This window comes from Hippocampus comes, unplaced genomic scaffold (assembly GCF_001891065.2).
Source record: "Hippocampus comes isolate QL1 unplaced genomic scaffold, H_comes_QL1_v1.1 scaffold45, whole genome shotgun sequence".
Lineage (NCBI taxonomy): Eukaryota > Metazoa > Chordata > Actinopteri > Syngnathiformes > Syngnathidae > Hippocampus > Hippocampus comes.
In genome coordinates, this window is record NW_017805783.1 from 1,159,485 (window position 1) to 1,182,152 (window position 22,668).

The following is a 22,668-nucleotide window of genomic DNA, read 5'->3' on the forward strand; positions in this document are numbered from 1 at the left end:
CACACTCTTTTTCACAGTTTGGTTCTCCTACGCCTTATACTTGGATGCAACTTGTATATAACTGTATTAAAATTAGAGCTCAGACAGGGAACCAAAATCCCCGTGCCCTAATTGTGTTGACTTTCTGTGCATGACCATCACATTCTTTCCACCAGTCGTAATGCCCCAAAGGTATGTGCCAGCTGCCAAAGGACAGTCGAAGAAGAATGGAAGAAGAAGAAGAAATGGAGAAAAAAATGGAAGTAGAAGAAGAACTAAAAGACGAAGAAGAATTGTAGTCATGGCAGCTGTTGTGTCCCGGAACTCTGCTGCCATCGCTGGCATGTGGTATCCGTCACAACAAGCATTTACTATTTACAGCACTAAAAGACCGACTAGAATTCTACTTTCGCGGGATTCTAGTTAAGGTAAGTCATTTTAAACTAAAAAGAAAAAAATTTCCATTATTAGAACCAAAGGTTTTGTTCAACCAGAAAATTGCTTGCTGTCATCAATATTTGGAAATTCACTCTAACACCACTCTGAGACTGTGAGAGTTCGAGGCGCCAGAGCGTGCTCCCCAGACTATGTTATAAAGCAATTAGCAGCTTGTGCTTCAACTGTTTCCTTTCCATGTGCTGCCTGATGCGCTGGGCTCTGGCACTCCTTTTTCGGGACAATACGAAGAACTGAAAATGTTCTGAGTTTCCAAACAGTGGGAGAAAAGCAGTGCATACTCGGGAGTATATTTAAGAATGCATCCACAATTAAGGAACGGGTATTTGGGGGGAAAGTCCGAGCTCCACTCTGTCTCGGTTTTTGTAAAATAAATGTCCCCCCAAAATGTGACTTGCACTCTGCAGCGACTTATATGTTTGTTTTTTTTCTTTCTTAGTGGTGCATTTTCTTTTGACTGGTATGAATGATACTCTAGAGCAACGGGCCAAAAAAATGGAGTAACTGGTTGATAAATTGACTGTAATTGTTTAGTAATGTTCCACTTTTGACTTTTTCTGATGGTACCACTGGCCTTTCTCCACTGAACTCAACTTTACTTTCATGTTCCTGTTAAGGGTTTTCTCAAATTAACCTAGTTTACTAGCTAGCTTTTACTCAGTTACTTTGCAAAATATGCTCCTGTGTTAAATTCAGGGGCCTTAGAGCTAAATGACCCCCCCACACCCCCAAGCACAATGTTAAGGAAATGGCTTGTAAATGAATTGGTGTGACAATTTCAAGTTGAACGAGAGAGAGAGAGAGAGAGAGAGAGAGAGAGAGAGAGAGAGAGAGAGAGAGAGAGAGAGAGAGAGAGAATAAAAAAACGCAGAATATCAAATAGGAGACTTCAAGGCATAAGGAGACCTTTCAAGGCAAAAGGAGACCTTTAAAAGTCAGCTGCTGCTTTTGCTATTTCTCTGTCGCAGACTTTTATCTTGCGTTCATTGAATTAGTGAACAGCTTTCTCTACTCCTGCCACAAGTGTTTCTCTGATCTGGAATGAGATTGGGCCATGTTTTGCCGCAGTATCCTGCAACACAGCGACCGTGTACACATGGATGGGCATTGAAATTGACAACAGCAGAAACAACAACACCACCAAAAAGTTTTTGCTCTTCTGTAACCCCTGGCCCCTCTCTTGCTTTTCCCCAATTGGCCTCATCAGGCCCGCGTTCCACATGAGGCCAGACTTCAGTGGGGATTTTAATTGGCCTTCTACAATCAACAGGCAAACTCCTCGAGGATGAATTCACTCCTCAGCCATGTTAAGCAGTCTCAAGGACCTAGGCTGGGTTTTGAAGTGGCCTCACGCAGAGTTCTGGAAACCACTCAGATCACGGACTTCTAAAAAATGGATAGAAGCCACAGGGTGTGGGCCTTTATGCATCTCATATCAATGCGCAAGCTTACCACAGCATATCAGTGGGAAGAGCAATATTTTTGGATTTGTTGATCGCTTCATGTACATGAGGTGATGTTTCTCTGCCAGTCACCAGAATGGACAGCTCGCCACATTCAGGATAATTGCTGGGGAATTAATTGATCTTGATAGAAGAAAAGATATTTGTAGAAGTAAATTATTTCAGTGTGGGACGATTGTTTCTGCTGCTATTGTAGGGAAAGATAAACATCTACAGTCTTATTGGGAGACTCACCCGGGGCCTCAATAAGCTGTTTGTAGATTCCGAGGAATGCAGACTCAGCCTCCTTACTCCGTTTGTTCAGAGCGACCACCTGCAGGGACACAAAAATGCCATTGAGGTAAGTTTTGGTGCATATTACATGTACATTTGCGGCGCTTGATAAACAAACATGTGATGACTTTGAATACTTTCACTAAGAGAAGTTTCTATCAATCAAACATTCATCTTATTATACAGTGTGACAAACTTCAACGCCCCAAACGTTAAGCGACTCAAAAATGCGATTGAAATGATCTGCAAAAACGTACCACTAAAGTTGCTTTGAACTTCAGAAATGGAATATACATCGTGCATTACGCAAGTATGTTTGCAGCATGTTTCAACATGGTGGACGGAGGCGTAGTCTATGTGCAGCATATAAGACTTATTTAATAATTTGAGCTTTTATTAAGGAGCATAAATATAAGGTCAGTGGTTTCCAACCTGTGGAACCAAAGCACGTATTGTGTATGAAAAACCTCATGGTAAAACCATCACACAAAAATAATCAAAAGTATGCATCCTGAGATGATAATTTAGTCACAAATGTACTCAGGTCTGAAATATGAGCTGTGAGTGTGAGCGCGGATGGTTGTTTGTTTATGTGTGCCCTGCAGTGGGCTTGCAACCAGTTCAGGGTGTCCCCCGCCTACTGCTCGAAGACTGCTTCGATAGGCTCCAGCAGCCCAGCAACCCTGGTGGAGATAAGCGGATCAGAAAATGGATGGATGGATGGAAAATAACAATAGTAATTAAAAATAATGCTGTGAATACACTTAACTATCCATCCATCCATGTGCCTGTGTATATATATCCAGAAATACAAAATGCAGGTTTCAAATTACGGCTTTTAATTTTAAGGGAGAAGAAAAATCCAAAGCTATCATGGCCCTGTGTGATTGCCCCCTGAACCTAATAATTGGTTGGGCCATCCTCAGCAGCAACAACCGAAATCAAGCACTTTCTAGAACTAGCAATTAGTCTTCCTGGCAGAATTACTTTAATTTAGCAACACTAGAGGGCTATCAAGAATGAACTTCTTTTTAAAGGTTATGCCACTGCATTTAAATCAGATTCAAAACTGGACTTCAACTAGGCCACTCCAAAACCTTCTTTTTTTTTTTTTTTAACTGTTCAGAAGTTGACTCGCTGGTGAGTTTTACATTGTTGTTGTGATGCAGGACTCAAATGCACGTCAACTTGAGGCCACAAACTAATGGCCAAATATTCTCCTTCAGAATTTTCTGGTAAAGAGCAAAAGAGCAGAATTCAAGGTTCAGTCACCATCACCATCACCTCACCACCACCATATTTGCTTGCTGGTACGATGTTCTTTTTCTGAAATGCTGTGCTACATTGACATCAGATGTGACAAGAAACATACCTTTGAAAAAAATATATATAGAAGACGAGTGACAGAGTAACAAATAAACAGCTTGAGGAAAGCATGATGTGTGTCTTATTAGGAGAACCATGTGACACGCACACACGCATGCACGAGACGATTAAAGGCACATGGATGTATTCAGATTCTGAAAACTATTTATCCCCGCGAGGCAATAAAAGGTGCAGTGTGAAGACACAACAATGCAATACAAAAAAGTATTTTCTACACATCTTATTTTACGGTTTATTTGTGTTTAGAAAGCGTGTTTCAGTAAGTTTAAATATGTTAAAAGTGAATGAGATGGCAACATTAAAAAATACATTTTATGAAAATTTTAATTTATAATTCCATGTCTTCCATTTGATTTTTTTTTTTAAATCAACTACTAATCATCAGAAGCTACGTCATTATCCTCAGCATTTTTTTCTGCCAAGACATACGCCTTGCAAGGTGATATTTGGCCTGGTTATTGTCATCCAATGCCTGCACAAGACTGCTCGTGAGTGACGGTGGCCATCATCAGCAGCAGCACCTGCAAACCTCAGCTCAGTGGGTGACGCAAACCAATTAACGATTCATTAGGAGGCACAAAGAAAGTGAATAAGCCCGCCACCGGGCTCTCTGGAAAGAGCACCTGCTCGAGCGAATAAGTGAGTTACATTTAGTCTAGCTCCTGCTTAGACCTCTGAACTGTTTACTCAGTCAAAAGAAGATCAAGCAGAAGGTGCTTCTCTATACCTTCAATTCATATTGCAATCAATTTTGTAGCTGTAATTTCTTACTGTTGATTATGGCCCTTTCACATCTCATTGATATGACAACAATTGAAAAATAATTTCACAATGGCTGAAGACGGCGGTGCTAATGGTGTATTAGGACTGCTTAGTGGGGTCATAAATAAGGTGTGTGCAAAAAAAAACCTGGCCACGTGGAGCCTTTGATTTACTGGAAATGGCTGCCGTTTTCCCTGGGGAGGCATAACAACAACATCATGTTTAAAGAAATATCATAATATCAGATCAAGCAATGGTGCTAATGGTGTATTAGGACTGTGTAGTGGGGTCATAAATAAGGTGTGTGCGGAAAAAAAACCTGGGCACGTGGAACCTTTGATTTACTGGAAATGGCTGCCGTTTTCCCTGGGGAGGCATAACAACAACATCATGTTTAAAGAAATATCATAATATCAGATCAAGCAACCCCCTCCTCCTCCGCATCAATGCCACGAGGAGCAGCTCAGAGGAGTTCATGGAAAATGTAAAAGGCCGGCGCCCAATCAATACAGATGCAATAGCATGTAGCTCTCAGCCAACTCCCTGCAACATTGTGTTGTTGTTTCCCTCCGCTTTACGTCCATTTAAATCTCCCAATCCCTTCTCGAAAAAGGTGTCACTGTGGCAGATTGCTCCACAAATGCTCCAAATTTGAGGCGTTTTGTGTCACAGAAATATACATATGCTCAAACAAAAAATTTGCACATAATTAGCAGACTGCAACTTCAATTCAGTCACACATCCACGCCATCATACTGTCCATTAGAAAGCAATACTGAGTGTGAATCAATTTGTTGTGCAAATTCGACGGACAATAAGTGGGAAGGAGAAGCAACAAGTTCGACAAACGTTTTGAAGATAATGATGATTTTCTTCTTTTCCTCAAACCATGCCTCTCTTCCTATTCCTTCTGGCTGGTAGCTGGCTAGGTTTGCTGTCTTCCATTTGATTTTTTTTTTTAAATCAACTACTAATCATCAGAAGCTACGCCATTATTCTCAGCATTTTTTCTGCCAAGACATACGCCTTGCAAGGTGATATTTGGCCTGGTTATTGTCATCCAATGCCTGCACAAGACTGCTCGTGAGTGACGGTGGCCATCATCAGCAGCAGCACCTGCAAACCTCAGCTCAGGAGGGGACGCAAACCAATTAACGATTCATTAGGAGGCACAAAGAAAGTGAATAAGCCCGCCACCGGGCTCTCTGGAAAGAGCACCTGCTCGAGCGAATAAGTGAGTTACATTTAGTCTAGCTCCTGCTTAGACCTCTGAACTGTTTACTCAGTCAAAAGAAGAGCAAGCAGAAGGTGCTTCTCTATACCTTCAATTCATATTGCAATCGATTTTGTAGCTGTAATTTCTTACTGTTGATTATGGCCCTTTCACATCTCATTGATATGACAACAATTGAAAAATAATTTCACAATGGCTGAAGACGGTGGTGCTAATGGTGTATTAGGACTGTGTAGTGGGGTCATAAATAAGGTGTGTGCGGAAAAAAAACCTGGGCACGTGGAACCTTTGATTTACTGGAAATGGCTGCCGTTTTCCCTGGGGAGGCATAACAACAACATCATGTTTAAAGAAATATCATAATATCAGATCAAGCAACCCCCTCCTCCTCCGCATCAATGCCACGAGGAGCAGCTCAGAGGAGTTCATGGAAAATGTAAAAGGCCGGCGCCCAATCAATACAGATGCAATAGCATGTAGCTCTCAGCCAACTCCCTGCAACATTGTGTTGTTGTTTCCCTCCGCTTTACGTCCATTTAAATCTCCCAATCCCTTCTCGAAAAAGGTGTCACTGTGGCAGATTGCTCCACAAATGCTCCAAATTTGAGGCGTTTTGTGTCACAGAAATATACATATGCTCAAACAAAAAATTTGCACATAATTAGCAGACTGCAACTTCAATTCAGTCACACATCCACGCCATCATACTGTCCATTAGAAAGCAATACTGAGTGTGAATCAATTTGTTGTGCAAATTCGACGGACAATAAGTGGGAAGGAGAAGCAACAAGTTCGACAAACGTTTTGAAGATAATGATGATTTTCTTCTTTTCCTCAAACCATGCCTCTCTTCCTATTCCTTCTGGCTGGTAGCTGGCTAGGTTTGCATTTTTGGAGGAGTTATCTGCAGCCCACAGAAGGTGCTCAGATACACTCAATTTTGCATGGACAAAGAAGAGGAGCACTACTGGAGCCCCACAGATTGACCTGGAGACGAACTAAATGCAGCTTCACAATGTTTGCTATGAACTCTGGGCTCCATTAATTGACCCAAGTCTGCAGATTTCAGAGTCCTGTTGGGTTTATTTTAAATCAATATTTTTTTTAATGTATTCAGAACCCAAACCATTTAGTGATTTATAGACCAGTAGCAGAATTTTGTAATTATTCTGGAGCTGATTGGTTTTATACGTTCTGGTCTCTTGTTTATTTGGCCTGGTTATTGTCATCCAATGCCTGCACAAGACTGCTCGTGAGTGACGGTGGCCATCATCAGCAGCAGCACCTGCAAACCTCAGCTCAGTGGGTGACGCAAACCAATTAACGATTCATTAGGAGGCACAAAGAAAGTGAATAAGCCCGCCACCGGGCTCTCTGGAAAGAGCACCTGCTCGAGCGAATAAGTGAGTTACATTTAGTCTAGCTCCTGCTTAGACCTCTGAACTGTTTACTCAGTCAAAAGAAGATCAAGCAGAAGGTGCTTCTCTATACCTTCAATTCATATTGCAATCAATTTTGTAGCTGTAATTTCTTACTGTTGATTATGGCCCTTTCACATCTCATTGATATGACAACAATTGAAAAATAATTTCACAATGGCTGAAGACGGCGGTGCTAATGGTGTATTAGGACTGCTTAGTGGGGTCATAAATAAGGTGTGTGCAAAAAAAAACCTGGCCACGTGGAGCCTTTGATTTACTGGAAATGGCTGCCGTTTTCCCTGGGGAGGCATAACAACAACATCATGTTTAAAGAAATATCATAATATCAGATCAAGCAACCCCCTCCTCCTCCGCATCAATGCCACGAGGAGCAGCTCAGAGGAGTTCATGGAAAATGTAAAAGGCCGGCGCCCAATCAATACAGATGCAATAGCATGTAGCTCTCAGCCAACTCCCTGCAACATTGTGTTGTTGTTTCCCTCCGCTTTACGTCCATTTAAATCTCCCAATCCCTTCTCGAAAAAGGTGTCACTGTGGCAGATTGCTCCACAAATGCTCCAAATTTGAGGCGTTTTGTGTCACAGAAATATACATATGCTCAAACAAAAAATTTGCACATAATTAGCAGACTGCAACTTCAATTCAGTCACACATCCACGCCATCATACTGTCCATTAGAAAGCAATACTGAGTGTGAATCAATTTGTTGTGCAAATTCGACGGACAATAAGTGGGAAGGAGAAGCAACAAGTTCGACAAACGTTTTGAAGATAATGATGATTTTCTTCTTTTCCTCAAACCATGCCTCTCTTCCTATTCCTTCTGGCTGGTAGCTGGCTAGGTTTGCATTTTTGGAGGAGTTATCTGCAGCCCACAGAAGGTGCTCAGATACACTCAATTTTGCATGGATAAAGAAGAGGAGCACTACTAGAGCCCCACAGATTGACCTGAAGACGAACTAAATGCAGCTTCACAATGTTTGCTATGAACTCTGGGCTCCATTAATTGACCCAAGTCTGCAGATTTCAGAGTCCTGTTGGGTTTATTTTAAATCAATATTTTTTTTAATGTATTCAGAACCCAAACCATTTAGTGATTTATAGACCAGTAGCAGAATTTTGTAATTATTCTGGAGCTGATTGGTTTTATACGTTCTGGTCTCTTGTTTCTAGTCAGAACCCGAGCTGAAATGTGTTATTTCAACAAAAGTTCCTGACCTGGCTTTGCTTTGGTTTGTGTCATGACCATCCTGACGCATAGATTCATAAACAAATAAAAAAATAAAAAAAAAACCTAAGAAGATGTGAAGGCAAGGACAAGCCTCCAGAGATTATCCCAGCAATCACACCATTAACCAGCCTTGAGAAGCAAGCAGACACATGAGTCCCACGCAGGCTTGGTGCATCACACATCAGAACCCACTTTTTGTATGGACACCCCACCCTTGCTATCATCAAAGTACTCCGTAAGGAGGTGCATTCTGATGACCTCCTACAAGTACCTGGGTGTTCTTCTCGACAACAAACTAGGCTGGTCTAACAACACAGGCGCTCTGATCAAGAAGGGGCTCTTCCTGCTCAGAAAACTGAGGTCTTTTGGAGTTCAAAGGTCACTCCTTACGACCTTCTATGACTCTGTGGTGGCGTCAGTCATTCATTATGGCATAGTCTGCTGGTCAGGCAGCATCTCAGCCCGGGACAGAGAGAGACTGGACCGACTGGTCAGGAGGGCCAGCTCTGTCCTGGGATGTTCCCTGGACACTCTGGAGGAGGTGGGCAACAGGAGGATGCTAGCCAAGCTAAAAGCTATGATGGACAGACCCTCACATGCCCTCCAGGCCACCCTGACAGCACTGGGCAGCTCCTTCAGCCGGAGACTGATACACCCGCGCTGCAAGAAGGAGAGGTACCGCCGTTCGTTCCTGCCGACTGCTGTCAGGCTATTGAATAGACAGACCTGAAAACCTGGACTCACCCCCACTCACACATTTTTAATATGGAATACATTTAATATTTATATTTGATAATTTATATTTATTTATATACTTCTTGTTCTTCTACATCTTCCTTTCATAATTTGCTGCAGTAAACTGGGAATGTCTCCATTGTGAGACAAATAAAGGTTTTCTTATCTTGTCTTATCTTACCTTATTATATGGGGTTGATCAGGGGGTCATAGTCATCTCCATGATAATCCAGTCCCTGCCAAGTACGTGGGATTAGCTAGAACAGAAGTCTCACGCTGGCAGATAGAAGAACATATGGTTGTTGTAAAGAGATCTACGGCTCGAGGACCTCCGATTTTGGCTAAAAACAATACAGCTCTGGCACAAGTTGGGTCTCAGAGCACATTCCGTGCTTTTCACGCATTTTGTGATAAAGGAAACGGCCACCAAGGGAATGGGCTTGGCCACTATTTGAGTTTACAAGCAGGAGTGAAGCCTGGGGTAGAGCAGCAAGAGAGAGAGCCAAAGCAAACCTGTTAGCACTCCCCCATAACTCTTCACAGCCCAAGCAAGTGGGCAGTGTTGCAGCCCCTGGGACAAGGCTGCTGGGAAATACTTAGTATGAACCTTTGGGAATACCACCCTCAAATGAGTCTCCATGCGTTAATCTCTCTCTCCATGTGCATGTCTGTGAAAAAAGTACAATAGCACGTATTGAAATGATCAAGAGGAAGGATGAGAATGATCTCACATTTACAGGGAGCTTTATGAATGGCTGTATTCTCAAAGAAGATCCCATAAAAAGCGCAAGCAATTATCCATCCATTATCCATTAGCCACTTTATCCTCAAGAGGTTCGCGGGCGTGCTGGAGCCTATCCCAGCCATCTTTGGGCAGGAGGTGGGGGACACCCTGAACGGGTTGCCAGCCAATCAAAGGGCACACAGAGACAAACAACCATCCGTGTTCACAATCACACATAGGGATCATTTAGAGCTGTCATGTTTTTGGGATGCGCGAAGAAACCGGAGTATGCAGAGAAACCCCACGCAAGCACGGGGACAATGTGCAAACTCCACACAGGAAGACCGGAGCCAAATTTGAACCCATGAGCTCTGCACTGTGAGGTGGACGTGCTAACCGGTCGACCACCGTGCTGCCCACAAGCAATTATGCAGTCATCAATTACAGTTATCGTAATTGATGATTCTGCAAATGTCACTTTAAGTCATCCTCCTCTACCTTCCAGTTTTTGACCCCATAGTGACTTGCTTGTATGAGGCAGGGTTGTGATGTTGCACGTGATTATTGTGTGGCGATGACTGGAGTGTTGTCAAGGCTAGCCACTTCCATATTGTCTTTGCGAGTGCACGTATGTAGGTTTGCCTTATTTTAAGCCACAGTGAAAATATTAGGCTTTTAAGCTTCAATTGCTGAAAATGTGTGTGTGTGTGTGTGTGTGTGTGTGTGTGTGTGTGTGTGTGTGTGTGTGTGTGTGTGTGTGTGCGTCTTGTTGGGGTGGGGTTGTGTTTACACACACACTTGTGCAGTGTGCACACCAACATATTGTACATCTCAAGGTGAATGTCGTCGGTGTTGCGGATGGAACGGGGACGGCAATTGTGTAGTTCCACATTCCCCGAGGTCTCTAAATTACCTGTCATCTTGGCCATGATGCAAAGGTCATTGCACAATCATAGGGAGTCCATCCTAGTGTGGAGCTTGCAGAGTGCCAGCCCAGCCCACAAGATGACAGCATGTCACAACAGCCCCCGTCGCACTCCATGCTTATTAGACAAAAACTGTGTGAAGTCCACTACTACCCTTGTCAAAACACCTTAGCGAGAGAATCAAATGGATATTTGCTCTTGCGTGTTAATGTCAGAGTCACAAAAGCAGCTTTAGCATGCAGAACCAAAAATAAAATTTGAGTTTTGACTGAAATGGCTTCTTGCTGTCAACAATGTATCAAGCATTCATGCATTTTTGTTTGGGGTCAAGCGAAACACAGGACGAGCTTCTTTGTCTGGAGACCAACTTTTAGGGCGTTAACTGTAGTTTGGGATAGTGTTTTGGCCAAGTTTAGAACTGATTAAGAAAATACATAACCCTCTGCAGTCCATTTTTTGTTGAAATTACACAAACTCAAAAAGAAGCATGAATGTCACCAAGCACAATAATACAGCATTGTCGTGGACCCATTATTTTCAAATGTCATGATAAACTGGCTCAGATTTTTAGACTTAACCCTAGCCCCTATAGGGGTAGACCCCTAACTACACAGTCAGACAAAACATACTTGTATTTTATACATATAATTATTTTGACATTAACACACTTACAGATGCACGTTTCTCAATGTGATACTGCACCCAAAGGCAACTGCAAAAAGAAAAAGGAAAAAAAAAATTCTAGTACTCATAGACCTAATGTCTAAAATCTCCTTGACGAGAAGGAAATACATCAGCATTTCAAAGTACAGCGCTGTATAACCGGCTGTCGCCACTGGCTTTTGTTTGTTTGATTTTTGAGTTACTGTGGAGTGACTGTGACGTGGGTCAGTGGTAAATGCTACAGCAATATACGGTCGTCTAGATGGTGAGAGACCCATGTGTCCCACTGCACGCACACACTTGAACCTGGAAGGATGCACACCCACGCAATCCACAGACAGCGTTCGAGGGGAGATTTAATCATGGTGACATGCATCTTGGAGCAGCAGTGGCAACGTGGCGCTGGCTATGCCCATCTCTGGGTGCAAAGTGAGATGAGCAGTCAGCACACTGACACACATCTCGTCACCGCGTCAATTCAGATCAGCAATGCCTGTCAATCAAAGCCCCGCTCTCACAAATGGCTGATGCCACTTCCACTCAGTCACAGGAGAGCCGACCCATCAAACAAATGGCAACGCTGGCCATGCCATCATTCCTTTGTGGAGTCACACCAATTCCAATAGAATGCAAACACGCGGTGCCATGATACCATGGCTGAATCTAGTTTACTTGTAACCTCCTTAGTCCTCGTGTCTCACTCCTCCGTTTACATATTAACTCCTCTCACCAGACATCCCACCCAAGAGCTGAGAAGAACAACAGAGGAGTGGAGGGACAAATGTTTGAATGACACGTCCGCTCTTGATGTCGTCTTTTCATGGAGACGGCAACCGAAGATGACATCATGGTCATTGACACGACTTATATGAATGGTCTCTGTGGCTGAATTTTTACTATCGCAACCACTTGATGCTTCGAGTAGAAATCGATTCAATTCAAATATGATCAACACTGTCTGTTACTCTTCACAACTCTGCATGTGCAGAGCTGATCATGAGTAGGCTTCCCCATCCTCTCACCAGCTGCCCCAAAACCCCTCGCACATAGCACATCTGCGGAGACTTGATTGTAGAGACACTGTATAGATATTAATATGTTGCTTATGTGTGAAGTGCAAAAACAGTCGAATCAATCAAAACGGTTTCGTGTTTTCATAATGTGGCCATAAAAATTTGTCAAAACTACATCCTAATACAGTGAAACTCCTCTACAACGAAACCTACATGAGCGAAAATATCCCCTAGTGTGAAGAAAATCTTCATGCATTAACACCATTCCCACTTTCCTGCCTTCCATAAAACGAAAAAAAAAACCCTGTTGCGTTATACGAAATCTTTTTCTCTGCTCTTGCCTCACGACGAGATTCACTACAACGAAGTCTAATCCAACAGCGACCTCTACTGCCTCGTTCGGAAACGGCAACAGCAACCACCACACTGGTTTACACATGCGCAGTAGTCCAGGAAGTATTTGTTATTGTTAGTTTCAGATGCAGAAAGAACGTTGCAGTGTTAAAATGGCTACAAAACGGACCGTTGGATGTCAAGCAGCTAAGACAAGAGCTCTGACGCTGGAAGAGAGGGTAAAAGTGATCAAAATGAAAGACGGAGGAAACAAAATAAAATACATGATCCAAGAAATTGATGGAAGTGAAAGTGAATGCTGATCGTAAATTTCGCAATTTCTTTCCCTTTTTTTCTTTCTACACTGACAATATGAAGTGTCAAATAAGTGTATGCTCATACTTAGGCATTATTGGAATAAAAATAAAGAGCACACATATGTTTGTGTGTGCGTGTACACATACGTTTGTGTGTGTGTGTGTGTGTGTGTGTGTGTGAGTTTACATCTGAGATTAAATTTGCTACAGTGAAAAACCCCCTGTTGTGAAAAATTTCTTGCTGCAAACATGATTTCGTTGTAGAGGAGTTTCACTGTAATTACAAATATTTGTTACATAAGGGACCGTAAGCAAGTGTAATTCAGGAATGTCTGGAAAAAAAAAGTACTGGCCAAAAAAAATACATAATCCGCAAAATAAGCATAGTGAAATAAAATTAATCAAGGAATGAAAAGAACTAGAGTACCAGTTTAATTATGATTCAGCTGGGTTATTATGAAAATCTGATACGAAAAGTATATTTTTGCATTGAAACTTTCCTTCTTCAGCTTATTTTCTTCCTCTATATTGATGAAAACACAACTGATCACGTTCAACCTGAGTTGTACTGCATTGTTATATCTCTCAAGCAAGAGAGGTTTCCGGGTACACCTTTCGAATTTAAAGGCTGTAGAAATGCTGTGATACTCTTGTAATAAAAACTCAAAATGCACCAAAGTCACCGCAAAGTCAACAGCAGAGACGAGACAAATGGAGGGAATAAAACAAATCTTTTCTGAATGTCTTTGGAGTTGAAAAAAGACAAAAAGTTGTCATTTTATTTGAGTGCAGACTTTCAAGTGTTTGACGCAGCAAATGACCTACACCTGGAGGAAAAGGCGTCTTTCATACGTATCTCGCTTGGCAAGATGCAAAGGAATGGGGGTGGGCTGAAACTGAGATAAAGGCGCAAACTGATGAGTTGAAAGAGAGTCGAGCGCAACGTATAGTAATGAGAACACCTGCACTCCATTTCATCTCTGGGAGAAGCATTAAACGGGGAAGTCTCGGCAAGGGCTAATTATAAAAAATAAAGTGTCCCCGTTACCTCGGCACCGTAGACCGTGAACAAACCTCCCGACAGATGGGGTGTCATGGGTAACTGTGCCAGAGTGAGTCAAAGCCCACTGGAGTGGTCGGACCCTGGCAAGCACAGATCCATATCTCACCCACAGACACGTGTTGACACTGCTTCTCCAGATCTTCCTCGTACCAGTCAAGGTGAGACGGCGTGACATGAGCGAGGAGGAAAAGGGGGCTTCGCAATGATGGATAACTCTCCCCATCCTCTTTTTTTCCTTGCGCTCGCTCTTACAAGCCTGGTGACTTTCCAGTGAGGCAATTATCATTGTGAATGCATAATAGCCTAATTAATTACAGGTGTCAGTGCTGCCTTTGTTTCAGCGAGGAGGAACATCATTCCAAAGATGCATGCGCCAAAGAGAACAGCACCACCGAACGATTCTTTGACTGCAACGAGAACACAACGGAGACCATGTGTCTGCCAAACAATGGCCTTCGTATGTCGAGAGAAGAAACAAAATTGATGGGGTCGATAATTGCTTGATAAATATGTTATTGTCGAATGTAGTACTCTCAGACAAGCCAGGTTCTGTATCACGCATCACACACCAGAAGTTCTCCGGTGACAGTAGCATCAACAATGGCGAACTTTCTTTTCCACGGCCTCACCGTCAAACACGGCATATCATTTGTCCTGTCAGATTTGCGGATTTTCATTCATTGTGGAGCAGGAGCGCCGGAAACAATTGCCAAGGAGAAGGAAAGAAAAAAAAATGGAGACACTATTACATTGCATGAAGAGTGTCTGCACGTACTGTTCAGTGTGTCTTTCAGCTTGACGGGGGTGGGGGGAGTGGGGCTCATGGCGGTAGGTTGATTATCCCTCCACGCCTCCAGGCAGTGGGGGCTTGTTGTAGAGTACACTGAGTCTAATAAGAGCGGGCGCCACGGTCGTACGCAGCTCTGCCTGCTCCAACTGTGAGGAGAGTTTTACATAATTAATGACTGTTGATGTTTTCCAGGTAGTCGCCCGGCAAATTCACTCCGGAGTGGGCTGCCACTGTCACGGGCTCCACAGAGAATGAGCGACACAGGAACAGACATCTTACGTTTCAAACATGAGTAAGGCAATTTTGTGCAGTGTCCTCAGACATTACTGAGATGAGGCTACAGGGCCAATGATTTAACTTGCGAGGAAAAAAAAAGGTCCAGAAAGAGCTTTTCAGTGTCTGGGAGTCTACAGAGACTTCGCGCTTGATGTGATTTAAAACAGCTTCTTTCATGCTTCTTTTATGATTCTGTATGTTGTTAGAGACACAAAGAGCGAAGCGTTGTGTCTTTTCAAGATAACAGCTAACGCCTCCTGATGATCCCTCATGTCTGCATGAATCAAAATGTCGATCTTAATGTGTGAGCTTGGTGGTCTGGGTTTGGATGTTCCAGACGGCTGATCGTCTAGCTCGGCTTTGGGGCCTGGCATATTGCTGGGAGGCAGTCCATATTTATACTGGAGCGTGTTAAATTAAACATTTAAACACAGCACCAAGGGAAGGCTATTTTTTACTGCTCTTAGCCCACTACTCATTATTAATTTGCAATAACCTTTAAGGCTTTTTGATGTCATGCATATTTTACAGAAATATATCACGCCCAGGCAGGCTGGATGTCATTGACAGGTCAGAGTGCGAGCGAAATGGGACCTCATCCGATTTTATGAGACCAGGTGGGCAAGATGGATCATCTCTTCAATGTGTGTATTCACTTCAAGCCACGTGATTTTTGAAGCAAAGTAAATTTTGTCTTTTATCTGTGACTTGAAAGTTCCCAGTTCGGCCCCCACCTTGACGTGCACAACCCTGAAACCCTAACACTCATGCTTCCTTTGCTATCAGTGTACTTCGTATTTTGAATGTGCAGAATGAGCTGATGTCTGTTCAGTGAAAATAAGTTATTTTAAAAAGTGTTTCATGTTACCATCCGTCCATCTAGTTCCATAGTCCTCATTAGGGATGCAGGGGAGCTGGAGCCAATCTCAATGGCGCAGGTCACTCTGAACCGGTAGCCATCCAACCACGGGGCACATATCGACAATTATTTATTTGCATTCACACCTTCTGGCAATTTAGAGTCATCAAATAACCTAGCATGCTTGTTATCATGTATGCATGTTTTAGGAATTTGGCAGAAAGCCAAGCGCAGAGCGCTCATGCAAACTCCACACAGGAAGGCCTACGCAAAGATTTGAACGCGACATCTCAGAACATTGAGGCAGATGCGCTAACCAGATTGTGCTCACCACTTGTTTTAGATGGGTTAGAGCAGTGGTTCTCAACTTAAGTTTGATCAAACCCCAGGGGTTCGACCGAGCCTCTGCCATGGAGGTTAAGAAACACCCGACTCAACATGTCAATTAGTTATGACACGCCCGCTTGGCCACCACCGGCTGCAGATGATCACATTACATTGCTTGTCCAAGCGGTCAGATGAATATTTACAACATGGATTCACATGCATCACGGAAAGTGATGGGACTCAGTATCCTATCTGCATGATTTGTCATGCCAGGTTGAGCAACTCAAAACTGAAGGAACACTTCTTGAATCATATTTTTGTTTTTCACAAATGAAGAGTTCGGTGAATGTGCACATGAACTGGTTGGGTTCGGTACCTTTAACCATGTTAAGAACCACTGGGCTAGAGTAAAGGAGTACATTTGAGTTCAGTGGGAGGGAATCGAGGGACATGGGGACACCCCATACTCGGTCTGACCTTTAACCATGTTCAGAACCACTGGGCTAGAGTAGAGTACATTTGAGTTCAGTGGGAGGGAATCGAGGGACATGGGGACACCCCATACTCGGTCTCCTTATTCCTCTCTTAGAATGCTGGCCAAGTCCCATCTTGATATGCAGTCTGCTGGGAGGCCTTCTGTGGCTGCTGGATGGCGGCCTAAAGCTCACGTCCACCGGTGCCAACACGCCACTAAGGCTGTAAAACAAATAAGCTCTGTTTGGTTAATGGACAAAGATTGACCTCCGCTGCCAGGCATTTGCTGGCATGATTGTAATGACCAGCCTTCATGGTAACGATACAAAGTGACAGATGTGAAGGGCCATTTCAATTTGACTTATGGGTGAATGCATTTTGCTGAGGCGATACAATACAAGGTTGTACAATTTGGAATTGGAATTGGGCCACCATTTTAGGGGAGTTTGAATGCCATCATGCGTCGCGTTACGTAAGACAAACAAGACTTTATTGTAGCTCGGGAGACTTCAGTTCATCAAACACTTGGTCTTTTTTCCCCTAGTTCGGCCATCTAGTCAAATGAGTATACCCACACACACACACACACACACACACACACACACACACACACACACGTACATATACATCTACAACAATGTTGCAACTTGTTTGTGCAGTCACAATTGAGACAGTGCGGTGAGAGGTGCGTACAGCTCCCAAGAGGCCGTTACTATCAATATCTGCAAACAGAAAGCTAGCATAGTAGGAATTAAGAGGATTAGTACTGGCTCTTTTCTTAACCTTGTAACCACGGACACACCATCGTAACTTCTATTTTTTTTGATGATTTTTGTTGTTGTTGTTTTCAAAGCTTGCCACTAGTCCATCTTCATGAAATGAATAAAATTGTGCTCCGCAGTGTAATCTGTGCGCCTTCTTGCGGAACCACAGAAAGTGTACAATATTTCCTGTTCAGAAGCTGAAATTTGGAGCATTTGGAAAATTTTGAATCCAAAAAGGTATTTGAATGATTAATCGATGATCAAAAATAATGATGGATTAATTTGATCAATAAAATGTAAAAATGCAATACCGTTTTTTTTTTTTTCTCAATATCTGCAAACAGAAAGCTAGTATCGGAGGAATTAAGAGGATTAGTACTTGCTCTTTTCTTAACCTTGTAACCACGGACACACCATCGTAACTTCTATTTTTTTTGCTGATTTTTGTTGTTGTTGTTTTCAAAGCTTGCCACTAGTCCATCTTCATGAAATGAATAAAATTGTGCTCCGCAGTGTAATCTGTGCGCCTTCTTGCGGAACCACAGAAAGTGTACAATATTTCCTGTTCAGAAGCTGAAATTTGGAGCATTTGGAAAATTTTGAATCCAAAAAGGTATTTGAATGATTAATCGATGATCAGAAATAATGATGGATTAATTTGATCATCGATACAATGTAAAAATGCAATGTTTTTTTTTTTGTTTTGTTTTTTTAATGCAATGCTGCCACCATCGTGAAGAACACTTTTTGAAGCTCTAAATCAATACAACGCAGCTTTAACAACTTTTCAGCCAGCTTCATATATAGGATCTGACTTTATCTATTGGCTGCTGATGGTTATATAACCCACCATATGCACAGAGTGTAGGACAATTCCATGAGGGTTATAAATAAAGAAATCTGACGCACTGCTGCAGCCACTGTGGTTTGGGCGATGTCTCACATGGGATGTCATGGTTCTGCAGTGTAACCGCAAGTGTTTTGTGAAATGTCTATATGAAGCTTGTTGATTGCTGATTTGATTGGGGCGGCGTTTCATAATTTGGCACGTAAAATCATTTGCATGATGACAATAATGAATGCTTCCACCCGCCGTGGTGTTGTTCGTCATTTGTTTTGAACTACTCTGACTTTTCTGGCTACGTTTATGGTGAAAACTACACCCAGCGGCAGTGAATATGCATTTTGAGCAGTGCGTGTGGGTGAATATTTTGAAGCCATGCCAATCCAGGAAAAAAGATATTTACTTACGATAGAGATGATCAAATACAGTTGTGGCGGCAATAGGTTTTCTTCTTCCCATTGCTTTTTTTTTTTTCTTGTTTTTTTTTTTTGTTTTGTTTTTTTTTGAACAGTACATGTTGAGGCTTGTTTTGTTGTTGCTGTTGTGATCCTGACTCGTTACACACACACACACACACACACACAAACAGACAGGTGTGTGTGTGCGCGTGCGTGCGTGTGTTGTGCTCTTGGTCAGCAGTAACATATAGCTAAAAAAGCCAGCTTCTACTCCAGAGAGAAAGCTAAATGTGTCCCGATTTGCAACCCTGTTACTGTGACGGGTATTGTAAACACCAAATAAATCATGGAGTAAAAATTGTACCATTGATGTAAGGTGAGCTAATTAAGCCTTTGATTGTTTATTACCCATTGTTGATGAATATGTAACAGATAATCAGAAAAGTGAAGGTTTGAAGAATTTTGAAGGCAAAATGTCCTCCAATTGTGAACTGACCCATAGGTGGTGCTAACCTGAGATTTCACAATGACAATAATCACCCATTAATAGACTCAAAGTAACAAGAAGCAATGTTGTGACCCCCTCGTGGTCCTGTTTGGCTGCAGTTGACATTTGCCCCTTTTCCGCTAACAGTTAGCATTCAAACCAGATGACTGGAGCCCTTTAGCTTGCAAGCACCGCCACCCCTCTCCACACTGGGCCCTTTAGATTAAGAGCCACAGCCCTCCTGCCAAATCCAGCGAGACCCAATTACAGGGACTTCAGCGAGCACAGATGTAAAGTTACTGCTTTAATTGAGGATGTGTTTAACACTCTCCTCAGGCCACCATGGCCACTTTATGGCTCTGAAAAAAAAAACAGCACAGCAGTGGCACTCATAACACACACATTTCTGACCAAAGCAAAGCATACTCTGATCAGTGGGTTTGGATCTTAAAAGTGTACGGTGTGATTTAGGACATCATATGTCCAGTGTAAAATCAGAATTAAAAACAAGCGGATGTCTTAGAAATGTCCAAGTAAAACTTCTGTGATGAGTATGTGAGGTTTTTTTTTTTTTTTTTTTTTTTGCTCTTGCAGCATCTAGTTATGGTTGAGACACGTGTTAATTAGAATTGCACTTAATCCTATATTAGAAGAGACCCAAACTGTCAGGTCAAATTATATTTTAAGAATCGGGCCTAAAGCAGGCGCACGTGACATTTGAAGCTGCTATCTCCTCAAGCATAAATGCTCCCTAGGTAGGTTGGCCTTCTTCATGCTGTTTTTATTGCAATTCCCGGTTTCTTTATTATTCAGGATATAAGATTCGACAATCATCATCTCCAAAGAGCTTCGACTTACAGAGGGGCAACAGCAAAATCTGACAAATATATTACAGTATGCAAGACCTACCTTCACGGCTTAATAAACACAATTTGATAGAAGAACAAAAGTTCAGACACTTAGCCAGTAGCAGGTGTAACTTTTTTCCTTGCATTATTTAAGATCGGCTCCATCATTTTATCAATTCATCGATCACCCACAAGAAAGAAGAAAATGAAAAAATAATGAGGCCGATGAATGCGGTGCAAAAACACAGATGTGTGCAATTAAATTATCTATCCTGGAGAGAGGAGAAAAATAGCAGAGTGTTTTCTCAAACAAAAAGAGAAAGTGAGCAGTTAATTTCACTCGCTGCGTATTTTTAATTACCAGATCAATCATAACTACATACTCCAGCTCAGCAGAAACAAAAAAAAATTGCAAGTCTCAGTGAAAGACAATAGATTTGCTTTAAAGTCGCTCTATTCAAGTCTAAATTAAAAATTTGGGTACTTTTATGAGGGCTTTCTTCCAAAAGTTTGGAGATTTAATTTGTTATGTTTAGATTTCACTTATAATGAAAACTTGATTGCCGAGATCCAAGTGAAATACAGACATTCTGAGGTTGCGGCTCTGTGAATGTGTGTGTGTGTGTGTGTGTGTGTGTGTGTGTGTGTGTGTGTGTGTGTGTGTGTGTGTGTGTGTGTGTGTGTGGAAGGGGTGGAGGGGTCACCACAGATGAACAGAGGGATTTACATCCCTTTATGAGGAGTTACGCATCCCCTGACATAAACTTACATGCGTAGGGCTAAGTGTCCGTGTCCGCTTCAGTGGCAAAGCAAATCTCAACACATCAGCTTTCTTCATATTGTACTTTGAAATCAGACAGCGGCGCTGAAAATATGGTGGATCCATTCTCCTGTTTTGTCTTTTCCTCCTCGGATGAGCTTCTCCTGTTTTTAAGAGCGTTAATGTTTATTTCTTCTGGCTTGTCAGCGCCAACACCAAGCCACCGATTTCACACATTTTTAGTGGGTAATTTGACTGCGCTCTTGCCAACAGGGGAGAGTGGGGAACAGTGCAAGTGACTTGTGCCTTTACCCGGATGGTGGCTCTTGCGTGGCTCGCAGCAAGTATTCAACCGCGATAGGCGGAGGTGAGCTCCGTCTGCAGAGTGCTTCTGAGTTTCGTTCCTGTCTGACGTCTGCAGGTGTTTGGTGAGAGGTCAGAAGGGGGAAACGTGATTGCATGTCTCTTCAGGTGAGAGGGGTTTAGGGAAGCAGATGTAAAACTAGTCAGAGAGCCAATCGGAGCGGGGCAGCCGGCGCTATGCATGCGTCCATCCTCAAACATGGCTAACATTTGCACAGCAGCGGCAGTCAGGCGTGACGTCTCCAGGCTCTCAGGTTTGTGCTGTCAGGACGGTAGAAATTAAACCTGGCACTGCGGAGCAGAATGTGCTGAAACTCATCAATTCCACATGGCTTGAGAGCCAAATGTCTATTTATAACACCTGCCCTTCTTTACCTGGTGTGCATCCACGGCTCTAAACAGGCGTCCATAATGATGAACGCACGCACGCACGCACGCACACACACACACACACACACACACACACACACACACACACACACACACCATCAGATCACAGCTCTGCAGAGCGGAATAAGACAATACTGGCAAAGCTGATGTAAAGGTTGAGAAATCTTCGCACAACCCCCACCTCCAGCCGAATGACAACAATCAGTCACCACAGGTGCTGAAATAATAAACTATGACTTTTCACAGCTAAAAAAAAAAATCAGTGGCATCAGTCTGTCAGATGGATGGATACAAAACGCTGGCTTCACCTGCTTTTCACAGAACTTGCAGCAGTGCTACAGTGGCTGGCAATGAAGCCACTAAATTTTGGGGGTCTCCTATATCTGTAGCATGGTAAAAAATAATGTGAGGGTTTTCCTCAAAAGTGTTGGTATAAATAAATGGAGATAAAATGTATACTTCAATTTTAAAGTGAAATAAGAAATACTGTTTACGATACCACTGCGAAACAGGAAGGAGAGGAACGTGTCAACTTTGTCAACTCAAGACTTTTTTCTGCGCTCGTGTGATTTTGCTCCCCCATTCCAGAAACATGCATGTTAGGTTAAATGAAGACTCCAAATCACCCATAGGTGTGAATGTGGCCAGGAATGGTTGTCTCACTGTGGTGTGGCTGGCTGGCAACCAGTCCAGGCTGTAAACTGCACCTCCCCCAAAGTCGGCTGGGAAAACCTCTACCTCACTCGCTACTCTAATGAGGACAAGTGAGGTCGAAAACAGATGCATGGATATTCTGTCACAAGACTTAACCAAGACAGTGATGGGTTATTGGTTAAATCTGATGATAACTACTGCATGTGTACGTGTCTGTGTGGCTTCTCAGCCATTAACTCCTTGCAAGCGCATGTGCATTTGTTTCAACAAAATCTCTTGAATAAATAAGAAGCATTAAGTTTGGGGGCAAGTAGCTTTCAGTACAAGTTAATAACAGATGAAGACATTCACCCTCTGGAGAAGATGTAAATGGCTCAAGGAAGGTATTACCTAAAGTCCAATTACCCTCCTCTGCTCGGTCTCCCCCCCCCCCCC

At 42.7% G+C, this 22,668-nt stretch overlaps 1 protein-coding gene across 2 annotated transcripts in view; it reads right to left on the reverse strand.

Moving 5' to 3' along the window:
• The window catches only part of cux2b (cut-like homeobox 2b), a 111,910-nt gene that overhangs the window by 36,353 nt on the left and 52,889 nt on the right, over positions 1-22,668 (reverse strand). For both annotated transcript variants that reach the window (XM_019885163.1, XM_019885164.1), the window contains exon 4: positions 2,133-2,211. In XM_019885163.1, coding sequence (XP_019740722.1) covers positions 2,133-2,211 — 79 coding nt within the window. The remainder of the gene's footprint in view (positions 1-2,132; positions 2,212-22,668) is intronic.